At 40.2% G+C, this 19,456-nt stretch overlaps 1 protein-coding gene across 1 annotated transcript in view; it reads left to right on the plus strand.

The window, feature by feature from the left end:
• Positions 1-19,456, plus strand: part of DOCK8 (dedicator of cytokinesis 8) — a 221,411-nt gene that overhangs the window by 173,965 nt on the left and 27,990 nt on the right. The window contains exons 29-38 of the mRNA XM_061201215.1: positions 2,632-2,801; positions 6,166-6,308; positions 8,206-8,388; positions 8,719-8,851; positions 9,816-9,903; positions 14,569-14,665; positions 16,051-16,185; positions 17,242-17,394; positions 18,458-18,616; positions 19,247-19,347. Coding sequence (XP_061057198.1) covers positions 2,632-2,801; positions 6,166-6,308; positions 8,206-8,388; positions 8,719-8,851; positions 9,816-9,903; positions 14,569-14,665; positions 16,051-16,185; positions 17,242-17,394; positions 18,458-18,616; positions 19,247-19,347 — 1,362 coding nt within the window. The remainder of the gene's footprint in view (positions 1-2,631; positions 2,802-6,165; positions 6,309-8,205; positions 8,389-8,718; positions 8,852-9,815; positions 9,904-14,568; positions 14,666-16,050; positions 16,186-17,241; positions 17,395-18,457; positions 18,617-19,246; positions 19,348-19,456) is intronic.

The raw sequence follows: 19,456 nt of genomic DNA on the forward strand, positions 1-19,456 counted from the left end.
AAAAGTTTGAAAAAAAAGCATTTGACAAAATCCATTAACTCTTCCTGAAAAAAGACACTTCACATACCCTTTAGGAATATATGAGAATTTCCCCAACCTGATAAAGGCATCTCTGAAAAACCCACAGCTAACATCATACTTATTGGTGAAAAACTGAATACTTTCCTTCTAAGGTCAAGAGCAAGACAAGAATGTCCACTCTTGCTTCTTCTATTCAACATTGTACTGGAAGTTCTACTCAGAGAAGTTAGACAAAAAAATGAAATAAAAGGCATCCATATCAGAAAGGAAGAAGTAAAGCTATCTCTATTCACAGATGACATGATTTGTTTATAGAAAATCCTAAAGAACCCACTAAAAGAACTATTAAAGGTAATAAGCGACTCACGGACTTAAAGAATGAATTTATGGTTACCGGGGGGAAGGGTGGGAGGGAGGGATAGACTGGGAGTTTGGGATTGACATGTACATACTGCTATATTTAAAATAACCAACAAGGACGTACTGTTTAAAAAAAAAAAAAGGAAATAAGTGAGTTCAGCAAGGTTGCAGGGTATAAGATCAATATACAAAAACTAACTGTATTTCTATACCCCTGAAATGAACAATATGAAATTTAAAAAAAACATTCCACTTAAAGTAGCATCAAAAGAGTAAAATTCTTAGGAATAAATTTAACAAAAGAAGTACAAGACTTGTACACTGAAAACTACAAAACACTTTAGAAAGAAATAGAGAGGTCTAAATAAATTGAGAGGCATGACGTATTTATGGATCAGAAAATTTAATATTGTTTAGATGGCATTACTCCCTAAATTGATCTACAAATTCAGTGCAATTGCTCTCAACATTCCAGCTGGCCCTTACAGAAATTGACAGGCTGATACTAAAATTCATGTGGAAATTCGAGGGACTCCAATATAGCCAAAACAATCTTGCAAAAGAAGAACAAAATTGGAGGGCTCACACGTCCCAATTTCAAAACTTACTACAAAGCAAAAGTAGTCAAGACTGTGTGGTTCTGACATAAAGATAGATCTATGTAAATTAATGAAATTGAATTGAGTCTATAAATGAATCCTTACATTTATAGTCAACTGATTTTTCAACAAGAGTGCGAAAAAAATCAATGGCGAAAAAATAGTGTTTTCAACAAATGGTGCTGGGAAAACTGGATATCCACATCCAAAAGAATGAAGTTGGACCCCTATCTCACACCATATACAAAAGTTAACTCAAAATGGATGAAAGACCTAATTGTAAGTGTTAAAACTATAAAACTCTTAGATGAAATCTTAAGGGTAATCTTCATGAAACTTGATTAGGCAGTAGTTTCTTAGATCTGACATAAAAAATACACCCAGGAAAAGAGATAAGTTAGACTTCATTAAAATGGAAACTTCTGTGCTTTATAGGACATCATTAAGAAAGTGAAAAGACACCAGACAGAATGGGAGAAAATATTTGCAAATCATAGATCTAATAAGGGATTTGTATCTAAAATATATTTTTAAAATCTTACAACTCAATAATAAAAGAACAAATAACTCAGTTTTTTAAAGGGCAAAGGATCAGAATAGACATTTCTCCAACGAAGCTATGACCAATAAGTACATGAAAAGGTTTTCAACATAATTAGCCATGAGGGAAATGTATTTCAAAACTAGTTAAATACCCCTTCTGTCTTAGTTCCTTTAGGCTGCTATAACAAAAATATCATAGAATAGGTGGCTTATAAACCACAGAAATTTATTTCTCACAGTTCTGGAGGCTGGGAAGTTCAAGATCAAGGAGCTGGTAGATTCAGTGTCTTGTGAGGACCCACTCCCTAGTTCACAGATGGCCATCTTCTTGCTGTGTCACCCCCATGGCAGAAGGGGGCAAGGGAGCTCTCTGGGGTCTCTTTTATAAAGGCACTAATCTCATTCATGAGGGCTCTGCTGTCATGACCTAAAGCCCTCCCAAAGGCCCCACCTCCAAACACCATCACATTAGGGATTAGGTTTCAACATATGAATTTGGGAGGCAGGTCACAAACATTCAGTTCCTAGCACCTTCATACCCACTAGGATGGCTGTAATACAAAAGATAGATAATAACAAGTGTTGGCAAAGAGAAAATAGAACCTTCATATACTGCTAGTGGGAATGTAAAGTGATGTAGCCACTGTTGAGAGCAGTTTGGTGGTTCCTCTAAAGGTTAAATATAGAGTTACCAGATGATCCAGTAATTCCACCCTCAGGTAGATACCCAAGAGAAATAAAAAACCTATAACCACACAAAAACTTATACACAAATATTCATAGCAGCATTCATAATTCATAATAGCCAAAAAATAGAAACAACCCAAATGTCCATCAATTGATGAATGCATAAATAAAATGTGATCTGACTATGCAATGGAGTATTATTCAACAATAAAAAGGAATGAAGTACTGATTCTACAACATGATGAACTTTAAACATCATGCTAACAGCAGAGCCAGGACTAGAACACAGGCAGTTTGTCTCTGGATTCTGTATGCCTCTACCCTACTTTGCTTGGTTTTCACGTCATCACCCCATTGTTTAGGAGCATTGTGGTCATCCTCGCTTCACTATAACCTTTGGCTTTTTGTGTGGTGCCAATAGGATCAGCAAAGTGCAAAGGAAAGCTGTCAGTGCCATCCACAGCCTGCTCAGTTCTCACGACCTGGACCCGCGTTGTGTCAAACCAGAGGTGAAGGTCAAAGTTGCTACCCTCTACCTGCCTTTGGTTGGTATCATTTTGGATGCTTTGCCTCAGCTCTGTGACTTTACAGGTAACAATGCCTTCTGTTTCCTTCTTTAGATTGATGGGAGCTCTTGCCAAATGCCCCACTAAAATGAGGTTTCTGTACTAGCTCCAGTGCTGATATGCTTGTGTGAGCAATTCCCAACACCGGTGCTCTCCAGACTTTCTTAACATAGGCCCCAATAAGTGTATTTTTTTTTAAAGCACATAGCCCTGTATATGTTTTTCATTTAGAAATTGTTTGTTTATTCATTCACTCATTGGTCTGCTGGTATATGATGAACATTATAGACCATACACCACAAAGGATGAGATAATAACAGAATTATTTCTTTTGGAGATCCGTGCTCTAATGCCTTGAAATAAAGTTGTTCCTTTTTTTTTTTTCTTTTATGAGCTTTTAAGGAAAGAAGCAGACTCGAATGAGTCTAAACACTTGTACCATGCAAAAAAAAAAAAAAAAAGGCATGGTGTCTGACACTATTAGGAGATTCTGCCACGGCAGAGGAATTTTGCCTTTGGCACTAAGAGGCTCATTCTAAGGTTGAAAGTCAGTATCTCCCACTTGGCCACAAGAGGAAAGGATAGATTGTCTGAAAGGCCTTTGTGTACCTCCTGAGTTTATTTGCATGTTACTGTGTGGATTAGGGAATGTAGACAAACAAAACTACCCTCTCCCAAAAAAGAGCATCTTACCTGAGACCTGAGAAAGACAAGCCCATCTGCCTACCCTCCCGACAACACACATACACACACACACAATTCTGACCACTTCAGAATGGTTCTTGCTTTTTCCTCAGCAAAAAGAAGTTCTTAAAAATTACCTTGCTTGTTCCCTCAACTGAGGAAGGATCCCAAGGAATGCTTATTGAACCCAGCATCCTTGGAAGCAATCATGCTCGGAATCTTAGAACCATCCATGTTTTCTTGCTTCCTCCAAATGCAGTGTGACTAAATTATTTCTAAAATCCTTGTGGTGACAATTCTTTAGCTCATAAAATGAGGAAAAAATGGGCAGAGAAATTACAGAAGCAAGCCTGGCACACGAGATGCGCGGGCTGCAGGGTGAGGTGCGTGGAGCTTCCTGTAGCAGTGCCTGACTGGAGGGCAAACGGAGAACGGAGTTGTCTTCAAGATTTAAAGATGCAATTCAGAGCATGGCAGGTGACTTGCAGACCATTTCTAGGATTTTGCCTGGACGTTTCAAGAAAGTTTCACTTGAAGACCTGTGATTTGTTTGTTCCCAAAGCAGGGAATCACATTAGCATGCATTATCCTAAGCTTCCTTGTTGATTAGAATTTTCCAAATCAGTGACTTGGGATCAAAACTTTTCAGCACTTGGTCTTTGAGCCTATTAAGTCTCAATGGTTTCTTTACGTATGCACTGAACTTTATAGTCATGATGTAGCTGACAAGTGGGAAAACGGTGTAAGTATTCTATTATTGGAGGTAATATAGTGCATCTGTTACATATGGAATCTTTCGATTGATAAACTAATAAGAATATAGTATATTTTTTTAAAAAGATACAATTGAATTCAAATTCCAGCCTATTTATTACTATATATGACCTTTGGAAAGTTCCTCAGCCTTTTAATGCCTTCCCTTCCGTTCCTCGGTTGTAAAAATGTGATAACAATGCCTATATCTTAGGGTTGTGATAAAGATGAAATGAGAGAACTTCTATAAAAGCATTTTGGAAGCAAATGTTTCTATCCTCTCCTCTCCTTGTCTTGTAACCATGACCCTATGCACATTTAGGGGAAATGAGAATGTATCCTCAAATTAATCCTGATAAAGTTATCAGGTCTTGAATAATTGCCACATGCTCTTCATTTCACCATTTGTTTAAAAACTCAACTGACTTAAAAACAGTAGTGAATTATTATTTTTAAAAATTGAGTTCTGTTTTTATAAGTTTGGCAGGTGAAAATACTGTTGACACTGTAGTTTTTATGAAAAATTGAAAGTGAAAATACTATAATGTTGACAGGTCTAATAAAATTACAAGTTTTTAATGGATCAGTCATACGTGTTTTAACACACTTTTCTCAGAACTGCTTAAACAAATATTAATACTTTCTGTGTGTATGATTCATAATGGTCTTAAAACCAGCCTTTTAAATGGTGGGTCCTTATTTTGTTTGCATACATCTAGACCTATGTATAAATATAGATACATCTATATTACATGGATACATTAAATTAACATTTATTTCAAACATTCAATATTTAATAAATTATTGCTGAATTTGTGATAATAGCTTGTTATTCTATAAGGTACTTGTTTAATTCTGTAATTATAGGTTCCTTTCTATTTGGTCATTATTTGAAATATATGAATGAAGTAAAAATATCATATTATAGAAAAGTGTTATGAAAGCTTTGAATTTTTTTTTCACAGTTTGAAAAATTAACTTCTAGCCTAATCTTGTGCTGGACATTTTGTCTCTTTTATTAGACTGCCTACTTTTTCCTATAGATGATAAACAGGAATAAATAGATGATAAATAGATGCTATTTTCCTATAGCAGATAAATAATGCTAAATTTCAGGTTTAAAATTACTGTGCTGACCTTAGTAACTAAGTATCAGTCACACATGGGGCAGTGGGTAGGGAACATAGGGTAATACCATCTTTGGCTTGATGGCAAGAAAGATTTTTTTAAGACTTTATTTTTTAGAGCAGTTTTGGGTTTATAGCAAAATTGAGAGGAAGGTACAGAGGTTTCCCATACACCCGCTGTACCCACACATGCACAGCCTCCCCCATTATCAGCATCCCCCACCAGAGGGGTGCATTTGTTACAATAGATAAACCTACATTGAGACATCATAATCACCCAAAATTCATAATTTACATTAGGTTTCACTCTTGGTGTTGTACATTCTAGGGGTTTGGACAAATGTATAGTGATACGTATCCAGCATTGTAGTATCATACAAATTAGTTTCTCTGCCCTAAAATTCTTCTGTGCTCTGCCTATTCATCCCTCCCTTCCCCCAACCCCTGGCAACCACTGAACTTTTTACTGTCTCCATAGTTTTGCCTTTTCCAGAATGTCGTGTAGTTGGAATCACACAGTATGTAGCCTTTTCAGACGGGCTTCTTTCACTTATTAATATGCGTTTAAGTTTCCTCCTCACCTTTTCATGGCTTAATAGCTCATTTCTTTTTAGCACATTGTCTGGATGTGCCACAGTTTATTTATCCATTCACCTACTGAAGGACATCTTGGTTGCTTCCAAGTTGTGGCAATTATGAATAAAGCTGCTATAAGCATCCATGTGCAGATTTTTGTGTGGACATAAGTTTTCAACTCCTTTGGGTAAATACCAAGGAACATGATTGCTGGATCATATGATAAGACCAACAGTATTTTAATTGCAGCTGCAGATGCCCGCAGTGGAAAAAATCGTACCAATGGCTCAGATGAAGAACAAGAAGGGACCAGTGCAATTAACCAGAATGTTGCACTAGCCATAGCTGGGAATTTTAATTTGAAGACAAGTGGAACAATGCTGTCTTCCCTGGTATGTTGGTGCACATTTCTCCCATTTATTTTTCATTTTGTGTCTTTTCCCATCCTTTAATGGGCTTGTTCCTACATTCACCTACCAGAACCCAGCATAGAGCAGGCAGTGAGATTTCTGCCTCATTGCTTGACGCTAGAAGGAATCACTTTGAGGCTAGCAGTTGAGAAGGGAAATGGCACAGTTGAGGCAGCACACAGTCAGGCAGGGTTCTGGCAACAGCAAGAGACTCACAGATCAAATTCAGGCAGTTTCAGTGGTGCTAAGTTCAAGGCTCAGAAAACCAAGAAAGGTGAACTTGGAAAATCTGAGATATTGCAAAGGAGATCAAACCAAGGCTCCCTCAGGTGGGAGGCTGGCACTGTGTTTATTCTATGTGTATATTATTCATTCTGTGTCTGCCTTAAAAAAAAGATTGAAGGAGGCCTGTCGCTTGGTAGCGTGTGTCCTAAGCTTCTTCAGCTTTTCTAGGTCCCCAAGAGAGCCTAAGCAGAGTTGTTTGGCTCTGTCCTTTTGCACAGACGCTATGGGCTTGACGAGGGGCTCCTACAGGAATACAACCTCTGATTCACTTGAGGTGGGATCTACCTCTGTTCCTTGCTGAGCTCTGACAATCCTTTTGTCAAGACAGCGCTGCATCCTCCAGCTTAGTTTAACTTTGCATTTCAGTGTAGCATTCATATCTGCAGAGAACTCAGCTCAGTTCTTTCCTAGGAAGGCAGCCTCTCAACCTAATTCTGCTTTGCTGGGTGACTTTCTTCTCTTCCTTCCAGCACTCCCCCATTCCCCACACACCCCCATGAGAGTTGAAGGGCAGGAGGTAAAAAAAGAGAAAAGAAACACTGGAGAGTTGACATCAGTCATCCTACAGTTGAATAAATATGGTGTGCTTTATGACCTCTTCCACCTTCCTAACTTCTTACCAAAGTTAGCTGCCTGAGGTGGTGTGTGCCTTTTACATTGTTGTTTTTCTCCAACAGAGAAACTCAAAAGCCCAAGAACCTTCCCCTCTTAGAAGGTATTTCCTATGAAGTTATAATATTGTGTGTATATTCAATACATCTAAAGATTTCACTTCTTCTTGTAGCCATACTCAGAAAAACTAAAGTTAATTTCATAAGCCCTATCATTCCCATCCAGACATACCATTCCCCTCACATATGAACTAATACCTCACTGCAGCTTCACCACTACATTCCGTTGGATGTTAGCTATGCCACATGAATCACATATTGTCCTTTGTGTTGATTGGATGAGTGACAGAAAGTGTGCTCAGCACTCTGAAATGAACACTGCGGCCAAAGTATGAAAGCAAGCAGCCTGAGCCCCTACACCTCCCCCCTAGGAGAGCATAAATTGTGGTTAAAGTCCCATTACAGAGGCCGCCACTGAATTATGCACTTGATTAATTTGCTGAGCAGTTCACGACCCTTATACTTTGGACTCTGACAAAGAAGCTAAATCTTGAACAGTTAGGGTATTTCGGGAAACCAGCCAGGGTAGTTCTCTGCTATAAGTCCAACCCTGCTGTCGCCAGCTTGAAGGAGAAATATAATACTTGAAGATCTCACAGCTGGGAAGGCCCTGTGTATCACTGAGGTTGGGTTGGGGGAGGGTATGGTCAAGGTCCGGGGCGGACCACCAGACCACACTGCTCCTGAAACAGAGGGTGCCCTGGCTGAAAGCCTGGTTAGAATACTGCCCCGGGCCAGCCCCTCTGCAAAGCAGCCCAGCTCAAAAGAACGCGGCCTCCCCAGCTGGAGGAAGACAGAGTTCCCGGAAACATCCCCGTCAAGGAAAAGTACAGTTACTGTGTCTTAGGAAATAGCATCCCTTTCAATGTGTCTGCTGCTCAGCCTCTTGTCCTATGTCGATCTCCCAATCTGCCTGCTTCCAGCCCTACAAGCAGTACAACATGCTGAATGCCGACACGACCCGAAACCTCATGATTTGCTTCCTCTGGATCATGAAAAATGCTGATCAGAGCCTCCTTAGGAAGTGGATTGCTGACTTGCCATCAATGCAACTAAACAGGATTTTAGATCTCCTTTTCATCTGTGTCTCGTGTTTTGAATACAAGGTATCGCTCAAGTTCTATCCTGTCTTGTCACTGTTCCCGTCTGTTTGGGCAATGGGGACATCCTTAACTTTGTCTTATTTCTGTATTAAAGTCCGTAGCCTATTTGTATATCCATAACCTATCTAACTATGATAATTCCACCAGCAAAGGATCTCTGCCTTCTGCAGAGAGAACCTCATTCCCGTTAACAGGATTTCAGCCTTAGGGGCGTGTCTGTGTAGCACATGTCCAAACTGGCTGATGTCACCATGAAGTGTTCTGTCTTTAGGATTCTCCCCATGAACAGAGATCTAACCAAACTTAATGTCCTTCTGCTTCTGTCCGATCCAGGGAAAACAGAGTTCTGACAAAGTCAGTACCCAAGTTCTGCAGAAGTCGAGGGATGTCAAGGCCAGGCTGGAAGAGGCTTTGCTCCGTGGGGAAGGGGCCAGAGGGGAGATGATGCGGCGCTGCCGGGCTCCAGGTGTGTTGGATCGGCCCTTCCCTGCTGTCAGCAGAGCTTTGTACCCTTTGTGGGAAGGAGTGTCCTCCCCACATGATGAGTAGACACCATCACTTTCTTAAGACTTATGGTAATAGAGACAAGCAGTTTCTGGGGTTCTGTGCAAGATGTATGTGATGTTAGCCCCATTTCTCTAAGGGAAAGCTCCTTTCCTGAGATCACAGGAACCCTGGAAATGTCCTCAAATGGCATCTTCTGTTTAAAACTTGTTGGTGGTAAAAGGTACCGTCCAAGAATGTGAGTCATAGGATGAGATTAATGGTGTCTCCCTCAAGGCTGACACTTCTCCCCGGGATATTTGAATAGTCTATGTAGATAGTTCTACTGGATAGTTCTGGTTCCAAGGTCTCTTCTCAAATCATGCAGGGCACTATTAGAATGGATCCAGTCCTCGCAATGGTCTCAGAGTGTTCCAGTCCTCCAGGGATCTCACCACATTAGGAATGATCTCCAAAAAGCTGAGCTCTTCTCTGTAGGATAGAGTGAAGTGTTCAGGCACCCTCAGTCTTATTCACTGTGCTCAAGAAAAACAGAGTGACAGCTCCTTCTAGCAATGGGACACCATGGTAGGGAACTTGGAAGGAGACGAGCTTTTTCAGTGGTGGTTGGACACCCTCATTCAACACAAACACTCTCCTTTTCAATAATTCAGGGAGAACCCCCAATTTCACTGGAACCCTGTGTTCATGAGAAATGTGCTTGCTGACACTCCAGAAGGGCAGGTGTTCTTCTAAGCTCTAGCCTGTCAATCAAAGAGCAGGTCAGCCCAGACTTGGCTGTGGGCTTTGTCTCCCACCAGCACCCAGCATGGATTCTAATTAGCCAGAGAAGTGATGCTGAGTCCTCTCAGTTGAGCTTGTTATGGAACTTCTGGTTATCTTGCTACTGCTAATCAAATTCCTGTCGTGCATTTCTTAACTCCTAGGGAATGACCGATTTCCAGGCCTAAATGAAAATTTGAGATGGAGGAAAGAGCAGACACATTGGCGGCAAGCTAATGAGAAGCTAGATAAGTAAGTCACTCAGCAACTTGGTGCTACTTTTACCTAAAGTCCAAAACTATTTTTCCCAGGCTACTTGTATTACTGAAACAACTACATCCTTCCAAGGGTAAGAAAACGGAACATCATTATCTGTGTAAATTCAGTTCATCCAGGGACCCAGGATAATCAAAGGTATAAAGAGTTATGATTTCCAGCCCTTAAACATTTATCACACTGATAAGCATTTAAAGAAAACTAATATTTAGCAATCTCAGCTAGCTTAAGAAAAGCTGCTGATGAAGCAGGACAGGGTACCCAGGACCACATCATTTCAATCCATATTTACACTCCAGAAATGTGTACAAAGATGTATATTTAGGGACATTTACGTCAGCATTACATAAAATTGTAAAAAAACTGGAACATTCTTAATGCTTAAGAATAGGGAAATATGTAATGAAATATTAGATTGGCATTTAAATGTTTTCAAATCATTTTGATGATATGGGAAATGCTTATGATATAATGTTAAGTAAACAAAGCAGAACAGATACTTGTTTTTAGAGTATAATCTTAAATCTCCAGCTACACATAGTAAATACATTTTTAAAAGACTGGAAGGAAATTTACCAAAACATTAACCATGGTTTTCTTTGGGTGTTGAGAATATGTGTAAATGATGTTTTCCTTTTTATACTTTGCTGTGTGTCCTACAATGGATGTGTATTATGATATATTATCAGAAAACAATGCTAAAATGAAATGAAAGAAGAAAAATCCTGCTTGGATTGCAATATATGCTATATACATATTGCTATATGTGCAGCAATTTGGACATATGAGTGCTAAAATGAAATTGAATAGATAGCACATATCTGCTGCTCCTCTTAGCAACAGGTAGCCTAATGAATCCTAGGGTTCACTGGCAAAACATTATATGGCTAAAGACACCCCCACACACACATACACACACTTGACAAGGCGTAGGTAGGGTATCCCCGTGGTGTATAAAGCACCCATCATAAGGAGGGGTGGGAGATGGGGCAGACTTGAGTAGCAATGTTGTTTTGTAAATAAATATGTTACTATCTTGGTTGTTACCACAAGAATGAATCATTCTGGCTCACTTATGGGACTTTTGGGAGTCAAATTTATTTTAAAACATTAAGGAGGTAAATATTTTTATTGTATGTGTTACTTGCACAGCCCACTTGTTGGTCTTATGAATAATATCCATTTGGTTTGGGTATTTTATGCTTGTTCTAAGTTCCCTGAACTGATTTATAAGATATTTGGTTCTGGAGTGCATAAGTTCTAGTTCAGGCAATGAAACCCGCGCCCCGCCCCCCCAAAAATTAAAGAAATATTGTATGTAGTTAGTTGCCACAGAACTGCCTGGGTGGTTAGGCCATCTACGCCATGAGATTAAAAGAAGAGCCTAACAAAGCATGTTTTGCCTGGGCTGTGTGAGTGGATGTTTGGGGAAACATTTCCCTTTTGCTGCAGAAACAACACAGTAGTGAGACTTTCCATGCGGGGTGCACCAAACCCCTCCAGGTCAAGTCTCAGCCCTGAGCTACGGGATGGGCTGCTCATAATCAGAGCTAATGCTTCTCCTCTGATCATCTTCAGGGGTAATTTTTTTAAAAGAGGAAACATAGTAAAATTGTAACTGCTAAATTAAGCTATTTGGAAAATTTTTGTAATTATAATAGTGGTGTTTTTCACCTTTTTCTTTCAGATCACTTTTCAATTATTTTGTCTCTGTTTCTTTTAGAGCAGTCATTTTCAACCTGAGCTGTACATTAAAATCACCTGGGGAGCTTTTAAAATCTCCCAGTGCCCAGGTGTACCCCAGGACAGTTAGTTTGGAATCTCCAGCAGCGGGACCCAGAAATCAGTATGTGGTGAAACTCCCTAGGTGATTCTTGTGTAGTCAAATTTGAGAACCATCGTTTTAAAAAAATGGCTTTTTAAAAATCAAATTAGTAGTGGTGATGGTTGCACAACAATATGAATGTACTAACCTGTACACTTAAAAATGGTTAAGGCGGTAAGTTTTGTGTTATGTGTATTTTACCACAATTAAAAAATTTGGAAAAAAATATCCAGATTAGGTCACTCTAGATCTGCACTGTCCAGTACAATAGCCAAGGTAGTACTATAAGTGAAAAATACATGCCAGATTTTGAACTTAGCACAAATAAAAGAATGTAAAATATCTCATTAGTAAGTTTTATTGTGATTACACATTGACTATTTTTTGATATATTGGGTTAAATAAAATATATTAACATTAATTTCACCTGTTTCTTTTTGCTTTTTTTGGTGTGGCTACTACAAAATAGAAAATGACACATGTGGCCCCCATTATGTTTCTTTTGGATAGCTTTGCTCTAAATCTAAACCTCCAGTAAATTAATAAAAAGTAGCTTTTAAATTTCACTTATTTTACACAAATATTATCATTTGGAGAATGAGGAAAAAATGTAGAGCAGCTTGGGACCACAGAGCCTATCCTAAGGGTGAAAACATTTTTTTTTAATTTTAAAAAAAATTTTTTATTTTTATTTTATCTTTATTGGAGTATAATTGCTTTACAATGGTGTGTTAGTTTCTGCTTTATAACAAAGTGAATCAGCTATACATATACATATATCCCCATATCTCTTCCCTCTTGCGTCTCCCTCCCTCCCACCCTCCCTATCCCACCCCTCTAGGTGGTCACAAAGCACCAAGCTAATCTCCCTGTGCTATGCGGCTGCTTCCCACTAGCTATCGGTTTTATATTTGGTAGTGTATATATGTCCGTGCCACTCTCTCACTTTGTCCCAGCTTACCCTTCCCCCTCCTCGTGTCCTCAAGTCCATTCTCTAGTAGGTCTGCATCTTTATTCCCGTCCTGCCCCTAGGTTCTTCATGACCTTTTTTTTTTTTTTTAGATTCCATATGTATGTGTTAGCATACGGTATTTCTTTTTCTCTTTCTGACTTACTTCACTCTGTATGACAGACTCTAGGTCCATCCACCTCACTACAAATAACTCAATTTTGTTTCTTTTTATGGCTGAGTAATACCCCATTGTATATATGTGCCACATCTTCTTTATCCATTCATCTGTCGATGGACACTTAGGTTGCTTCCATGTCCTGGCTACTGTAAATAGAGCTGCAATGAACATTGTGGTACATGACTCTTTTTGAATTATGGTTTTCTCAGGGTATATGCCCAGTAGTGGGATTGCTGGGTCGTATGGTAGTTCTATTTTTAGTTTTTTAAGGAACCTCCATACTGTTCTCCATAGTGAAAACATTTAAAACGCAGGGAAGGGACTTCCCTGGTGGCGCAGCAGATAAGAATCGGCTTGCCAATGCAGGGGACACGAGTTCAATCCCTGGTCTGGGAAGATCCCATGTGCCGAGGAGCAGCTAAGCCCGTGCACCACAACTACTGAGCCTGTGCTCTAGAGCCTGCGAGCCACAACTACTGAGCCCACACACCACAACTACTGAAGCCTGCACCCCTAGAGCCCGTGCTCCACAACAAGAAAAGCCACCACAATGAGAAGCCCGTGCACTGCAACGAAGAGTTGCCCCCACTCGCCACAACTAGAGAAAGCCCACACAGAGCAGCGAAGACCCAACACAACCAAAAGTAAAAATTAAAATTAAATTAAAATAAAATAAAATAAATAAATAAAATTATGCAGAGAAATGTTTATTCTGAGCCCTTGATGGTATGTAAGCCATAGCAATGCCCCCGTCATCGGGTGAAGGGGACTCAAGCACAGCTAACTGATGATCCCGGACCAAGAATTTTGAGCTCATATCAGGATGCCCCAACCCCTATGGCAACACGTTGGCCACTGGGACATCTTGGGAAAGTTAATTCTTCACACTTTCCTTTCCTGGCCACTATATTTAGGAGATACAAAATGTCTCTTTCCAGCTTCACTTGGATTTTATGAGAATGGATAAATTAATGCATAAAATGTTCTGATTCTTTAAAAAGGAACCTAATAGAGGAGCAGCACCAGGTAATTTCTCATTCCCTCGTGGGTAATAACCACTGACCTCCAGCAGGATGTTAGATGATGGCCTGCCCCACAGGAATGCAACCTTGCTTCCCATTGGAAAAGGACAAAAGGCCCATACTTGACTGTGCAACCCCAAGGCAGTCTTTGGAAAGTCAAGACACTGACTCTTCCCTGACCCAGTTCTGAAACATCATCCTTTCCTAATCAAGCAGCATCGCGATTAGCCAAATTCACATCACACCCAGTCTCACCTCCTCTAGCTTGTTGCCGAGGCTTCTTGGCTCAGATCAGGAGATGGTTCTCATGGGTGAAATGCAAGAATGACCCTGAAGCTTTCAGCACCAATCTGATTGGCTGACCTAACTGCTAGTAATAACCAATAATTGCTTTTTTACCCTTTTTGTTATTTTTATAATTGTCATCATTATTCATAATAGGGGGGATGGGGATGGCCTGGAGACTTTACCTAGAAAGCCTTTTTAACCAGACACCAATTACAGAAGGCACCTATATTCCTTAGTTACCAGTAACCAGCTGCTTCGTTTTCACTTCAAGATTGACTCTTCAGAAGATTTCCTTACACTTGGAATATAGATTACCATCATTGGGAAATGGCCAGATTTGATATGCACTTTAATTTGACCTCTTTTTGTTTCTTAGAACAAAAGCAGAGTTAGATCAAGAAGCCTTGATCAGTGGCAATCTAGCTACCGAAGCAAATTTAATCATCCTGGATATGCAGGAAAATATTATCCAGGTGAGGACAACAGACACCTGATCTATTCAACATGAATATGTTTACTAGAATTTAATAAAGAATTCTTTATAGAAAATTGTGAAAGAAATAAACATGATATGAAATGCTTTTTGTTTAAATGAAGTTGGGAAGTTTACCATTTACAATAGTGTCCACCTTACAAATTCCAGAGATACTTACCAAACATCCTTCTGGATTCATTGACTTGAAGCTTGCTTGCAAAGAGTTAGGTGCTTGACAGACTGACTCCCGTAGTTAAATCTGCCTGCGCATGTGCAAAGTTTATAATGTGGGTGGTGGGCTTATAGTTCAGTATCTAGAATAGGGGTGGTAGGTTTTTTTTTGATAGGTCAACTCCATTTGAATTATGGTTGATGTCTGTATGGGAGCTAAGATTATGACTGGGCTAGGTAAAAGGAGTGCGAAGTGTGGTTAATGATGTCTGTTTTGGACACAGATTAGTGAAGAAAAATCGTTTGTACCATGAATTTGCCATCCCTGCTGTAGAAAAGTGTTATATCAATGTGAATTTTATAGTAATACAATTCACCATACTAATCTTATTTTCTAAGTGAATGCTTCCAGAAATTCTCAAGACATCTAGGTGATAATGGGTTTTTAGTTAACCTGAAAAATGAGTCCTTACATGTTTCCAATGAAAAATCATTTATTAGAGGGCTAGAAGAAGAAATATTGTCGAAACATAGTTGAACTTAGTAATCCAACTTTTAAGTTATCTTTTAAAAAGTGATTATTGTACAAAAATAAAGACCAAAAGTATATGGTACCTTTGATAAATACTTGGTATCAAATACTTGGCGTCACGTTGATTATATCTTTATACAATACTGCTTTGAGTGCTATATTCTTAACCCCAGTCCTCAAAATGTACTTGCACTTTTCAAAGGAAGCTGAAACTTATTTATCATTGTCTTTGGGGGCATTAGTCCTGCTGCAGCTGATAAATAAGCTTCTATTTAGAAACATCACTGCCACAAGCAGCGCCTAGTGTAATGGGAAGCCCACAATTGTGGTTTGAAAGCCCACAAGAAAAGCTGTGCCTTGTATACAAGGAAAGAACATTCCAAAAGCTGTTGCCCAGGATTGGGGGAAGGTGTACCTTATAACTTGGTTTAGCAGCCCAGAATTAGGCATAAATCCCAAATCAATTGGGAGTTTTGGAATAAAGTCATGTGGAAATAGGTCTTCAGCTCTCCTGGTAGTGGACGACATACGGGGTGCTTTCCCAAACCCTTAAGATCATAGACGGAGAGAGACGAAACATCAGCATCACTGTGCTAATTGCCGAGAGCACCCACCTGTGTCTTCCCCCTCAGTTCATGGGCACAGCACAGGGATTCACTGATGCTGTTCTGTTCCCCCAGGCAAGCTCGGCTCTGGACTGTAAAGACAGCCTGCTGGGAGGCGTGCTAAGGGTCCTGGTGAATTCTCTGAGCTGTGATCAGAGCACCACCTACCTGACTCACTGCTTTGCGACACTCCGTGCTCTCATTGCCAAGGTAAACATGGGACACTTGCTTTCTTACTCTTAATTAAGAGTTAAGATTCTCATCAATCTAGCTTCACGTTTCTTGCTTCAGGTACACCAAAACCCACAGACCACTGTGTTAAGTGACACTGCGGTAAAAGTCTTAAGTCTCATTAGGAAGGAAGCAGGTACACTGATTCTACAGGACTCACCGTGAAGAGGAAAAACAGTGCCTCTCACACTAGAAATGTGGGCCCAACTATAGAAATTTGAAATGGCCACTCACTGAAGACATGAGAGTGGAAATCAGTTGAGCAACTTTGTTTTTCACCCTTTTTCTTTAGTACCTTATCTGAGTGAGATTCAATTCCTACACATGACTCCCATTGGTAAATCTTACAAAATGTCATGTCATAAAATGCAGAAGGTTTAGAAATACATTTCTCATAGCCTGAAGAATATAGATTTTCCTGAGGTAAAACAGTCTATTGCAGACTCCTATCTCCCCCTTTATTGAAAATCTCCGTTGATGCCTTCTATCTGGGATCTTTTACATTTAGAAAGCGGCATCCCGGGACTTTCCCCGGCAGTCAAGTGGTTAAGACTCTGCGCTTCCACTGCAGGGGGCGCATGTTCAATCCCTGGTCGGGGAACTAAGATCTGCAAGCCGGGCAGCGTGGCCGTGGCGGAGGTGGGGAGAAAAAGAAAATAAAGTGGAATCCCTCTGCCCTCACCCGTCAGGATCATTTGCTCTTTCTTAGTCACCAGTAATTTCCAGGGAACCCAGTAAACTCAGGCTAATTCCTTCAGAGTTGGGACTTCACCAGGGAAGGCAGCCTGGCTAACCGTGCAGCTAATTATGCAGCCCTGATCTTAGCTGAGCAGTTCATAATGAGATCTTAAGTCAACTCCGTTGCTTCACTTCATCTTCTGATTCAAGTAACTCATCATCTTTATGGAGCAACGCATTAATTCTTGTGGGCTTTTTGCTTGTCCAAGCAGCCATTTCCATATGTCAACAGGCATCCAGTCCAGAAAGCGTACGATCGTGCCAAGTGATGTCTTATGGCCCCTGTGTCTCTTCTAGTTCGGCGACTTGCTGTTTGAGGAGGAAGTGGAGCAGTGCGCGGACCTGTGTCAGCGAGTGCTGCATCACTGCAGCAGCAGCATGGACATCGCCCGGAGCCAAGCCTGCGCCACTCTCTACCTCCTCATGAGGTTCAGCTTTGGAGCCACCAGCGTAAGCGCCCAGGGCGACCCAGAATCAGCAGAGAGAGTCAATGCGAAGCCCTGGGGGAGGAAAAGTGTGCACTGTTGCAGTTGACTTCTGCCACGTGGGAAGGAAACAGTTGGGCATGTAGATGGATGGCAGCTTTTGTTTGAATATGCATCTAGAAGTAAACTATTAAGATTGATGAATGCAGTGGTTTCCATCCGTGTGTTTCAATAAGAAATGAACAGATATGTGTAGATTCAAGGTTGTCATCTGTGGGGAAAAAAATACAACAGAATTAGGACTTCAGAAGAGTTTGTCCTGTTTCTAAAATCTGATTGGCACCAGAATGACCTGTGGAAGAGAATTTGAAATGATCGCTGTCATCTACACCTGAGTGTTAATTGAAGCTTAGCAGCCTTTGGAATTCAGCTTTATTACAGCACAGTCTTAGTTTGTCTAGATTTTAGTATGTTCTTTTGGAATTTACATTTGTGGTCACGTTAATGAGCATGCTCAACTGATATGAAAAGATAACTTGGCCCATGGAAGAAAGGCAGGACCCTCAGAATGTATTAGGTATAACTATTTAAAAGCCTTTAGGACATTCCTCGGAGGCCAGAGGCCCTTGGAATAGCCATACTTTTCCATGGGCCTAGAAGGAAAGGAGAAACAAAGTTGCTGCCTACCCAGAGTCCAGAAATCTCAGAAATCTTGCCCATATAGATCCTGTTCCTCCTTGCAGTTTAAATAAAGTTCCAAGAAGAGGAATCTTGACACAAAGGGAGACATCCTGTGACCCAACTCTGTAGGAACCTTCCAGCCTTGCTGCACGGAGCTGGCCAGGTCCTCAATGAAAATTTAAAGGGAACTGACAGATTTATGTCAGGACAGTAGCCATTTAAACCAGTTAAACAACAGTATGAATCTTGAGCAAAGTATAGCTCATATTTCATTGGGAAAAAAAGGAAATGATTGAGACTGGGTTAAAGAAACACCGGAGAGTTATTGGTATCTGGCTCTACTGCCTTCAATTATCTACTAGCTGAGTGCCTCTTATTTGTTCCATCATTATTTTTTCCTGACTCAGAACTTTGCAAGAGTAAAGATGCAAGTAACCATGTCTCTGGCATCTTTGGTGGGAAAAGCACCAGACTTTAATGAGGAGTACCTGAGAAGATCCTTGAGGACAATCTTGGCCTATGCGGAAGAGGACACAGACATGCAGACCACTCCTTTCCCCATGCAGGTAGACTGAAGAGCATGCCTTGTGTGTGATCAGCCAGTTATAAACTTGTGTGTGTATATACACACACATACATATACATACTTATACATACATATATATGTGCATGTATATATGTATGTAATATATAATTCCATATATTACATAACATATGTAGTTATAGATTATATAATTTTTGTGAAATATATATATTATAATTATGTCATATGATACAGATAATTATATAACATATTATGATATATATTAGATGGAATCTAAGCTGAGGTCCTAAGCTGCCTCCTACTTGGTATAAAAAGCCCTGATGTTCCAGAGTACAGTTGAGGGCTTTCAGGTTGCAAATAACTGAAACTAGTTCAAACTAATTTAACCAAATAGGTGTTGGAGAGGGAAGGTAGTATAACGATTCAGGACTAATTCATGGTTCCCAAGGGCCAACTCACATCTGGGCCTCGGAAGTGCCTGGACCTGCAAAGGTGAGGTCAAAGAGGATCCAGTCTAGACTCCCCTCACCTGTGATCTCTCCTGTCTTAGCGAAGCCTGTCCATGGCTGCCCCTTGGACTTTCAATGCATCCTAACTTGTTACCATGGACTACAAAGCTGAGACTGTTTGGGGCGTACACATTTTTTTGCAGGTGGAAGAACTTCTCTGCAATCTGAATAGCATCTTATATGACACAGTGAAAATGAGGGAATTTCAGGAAGATCCTGAGATGCTTATGGATCTCATGTACAGGTAAACTTTTCTGGTAAAATCAAAAGGGTGTCACTTAAGGATCTAGGGTTTGTCACTATGAAGTTCTTATGAATATAATGATCACAGGAAATGTGGGTACACTGTTTTG

Source organism: Eubalaena glacialis, chromosome 9 (assembly GCF_028564815.1).
Source record: "Eubalaena glacialis isolate mEubGla1 chromosome 9, mEubGla1.1.hap2.+ XY, whole genome shotgun sequence".
Classification (NCBI taxonomy): domain Eukaryota; kingdom Metazoa; phylum Chordata; class Mammalia; order Artiodactyla; family Balaenidae; genus Eubalaena; species Eubalaena glacialis.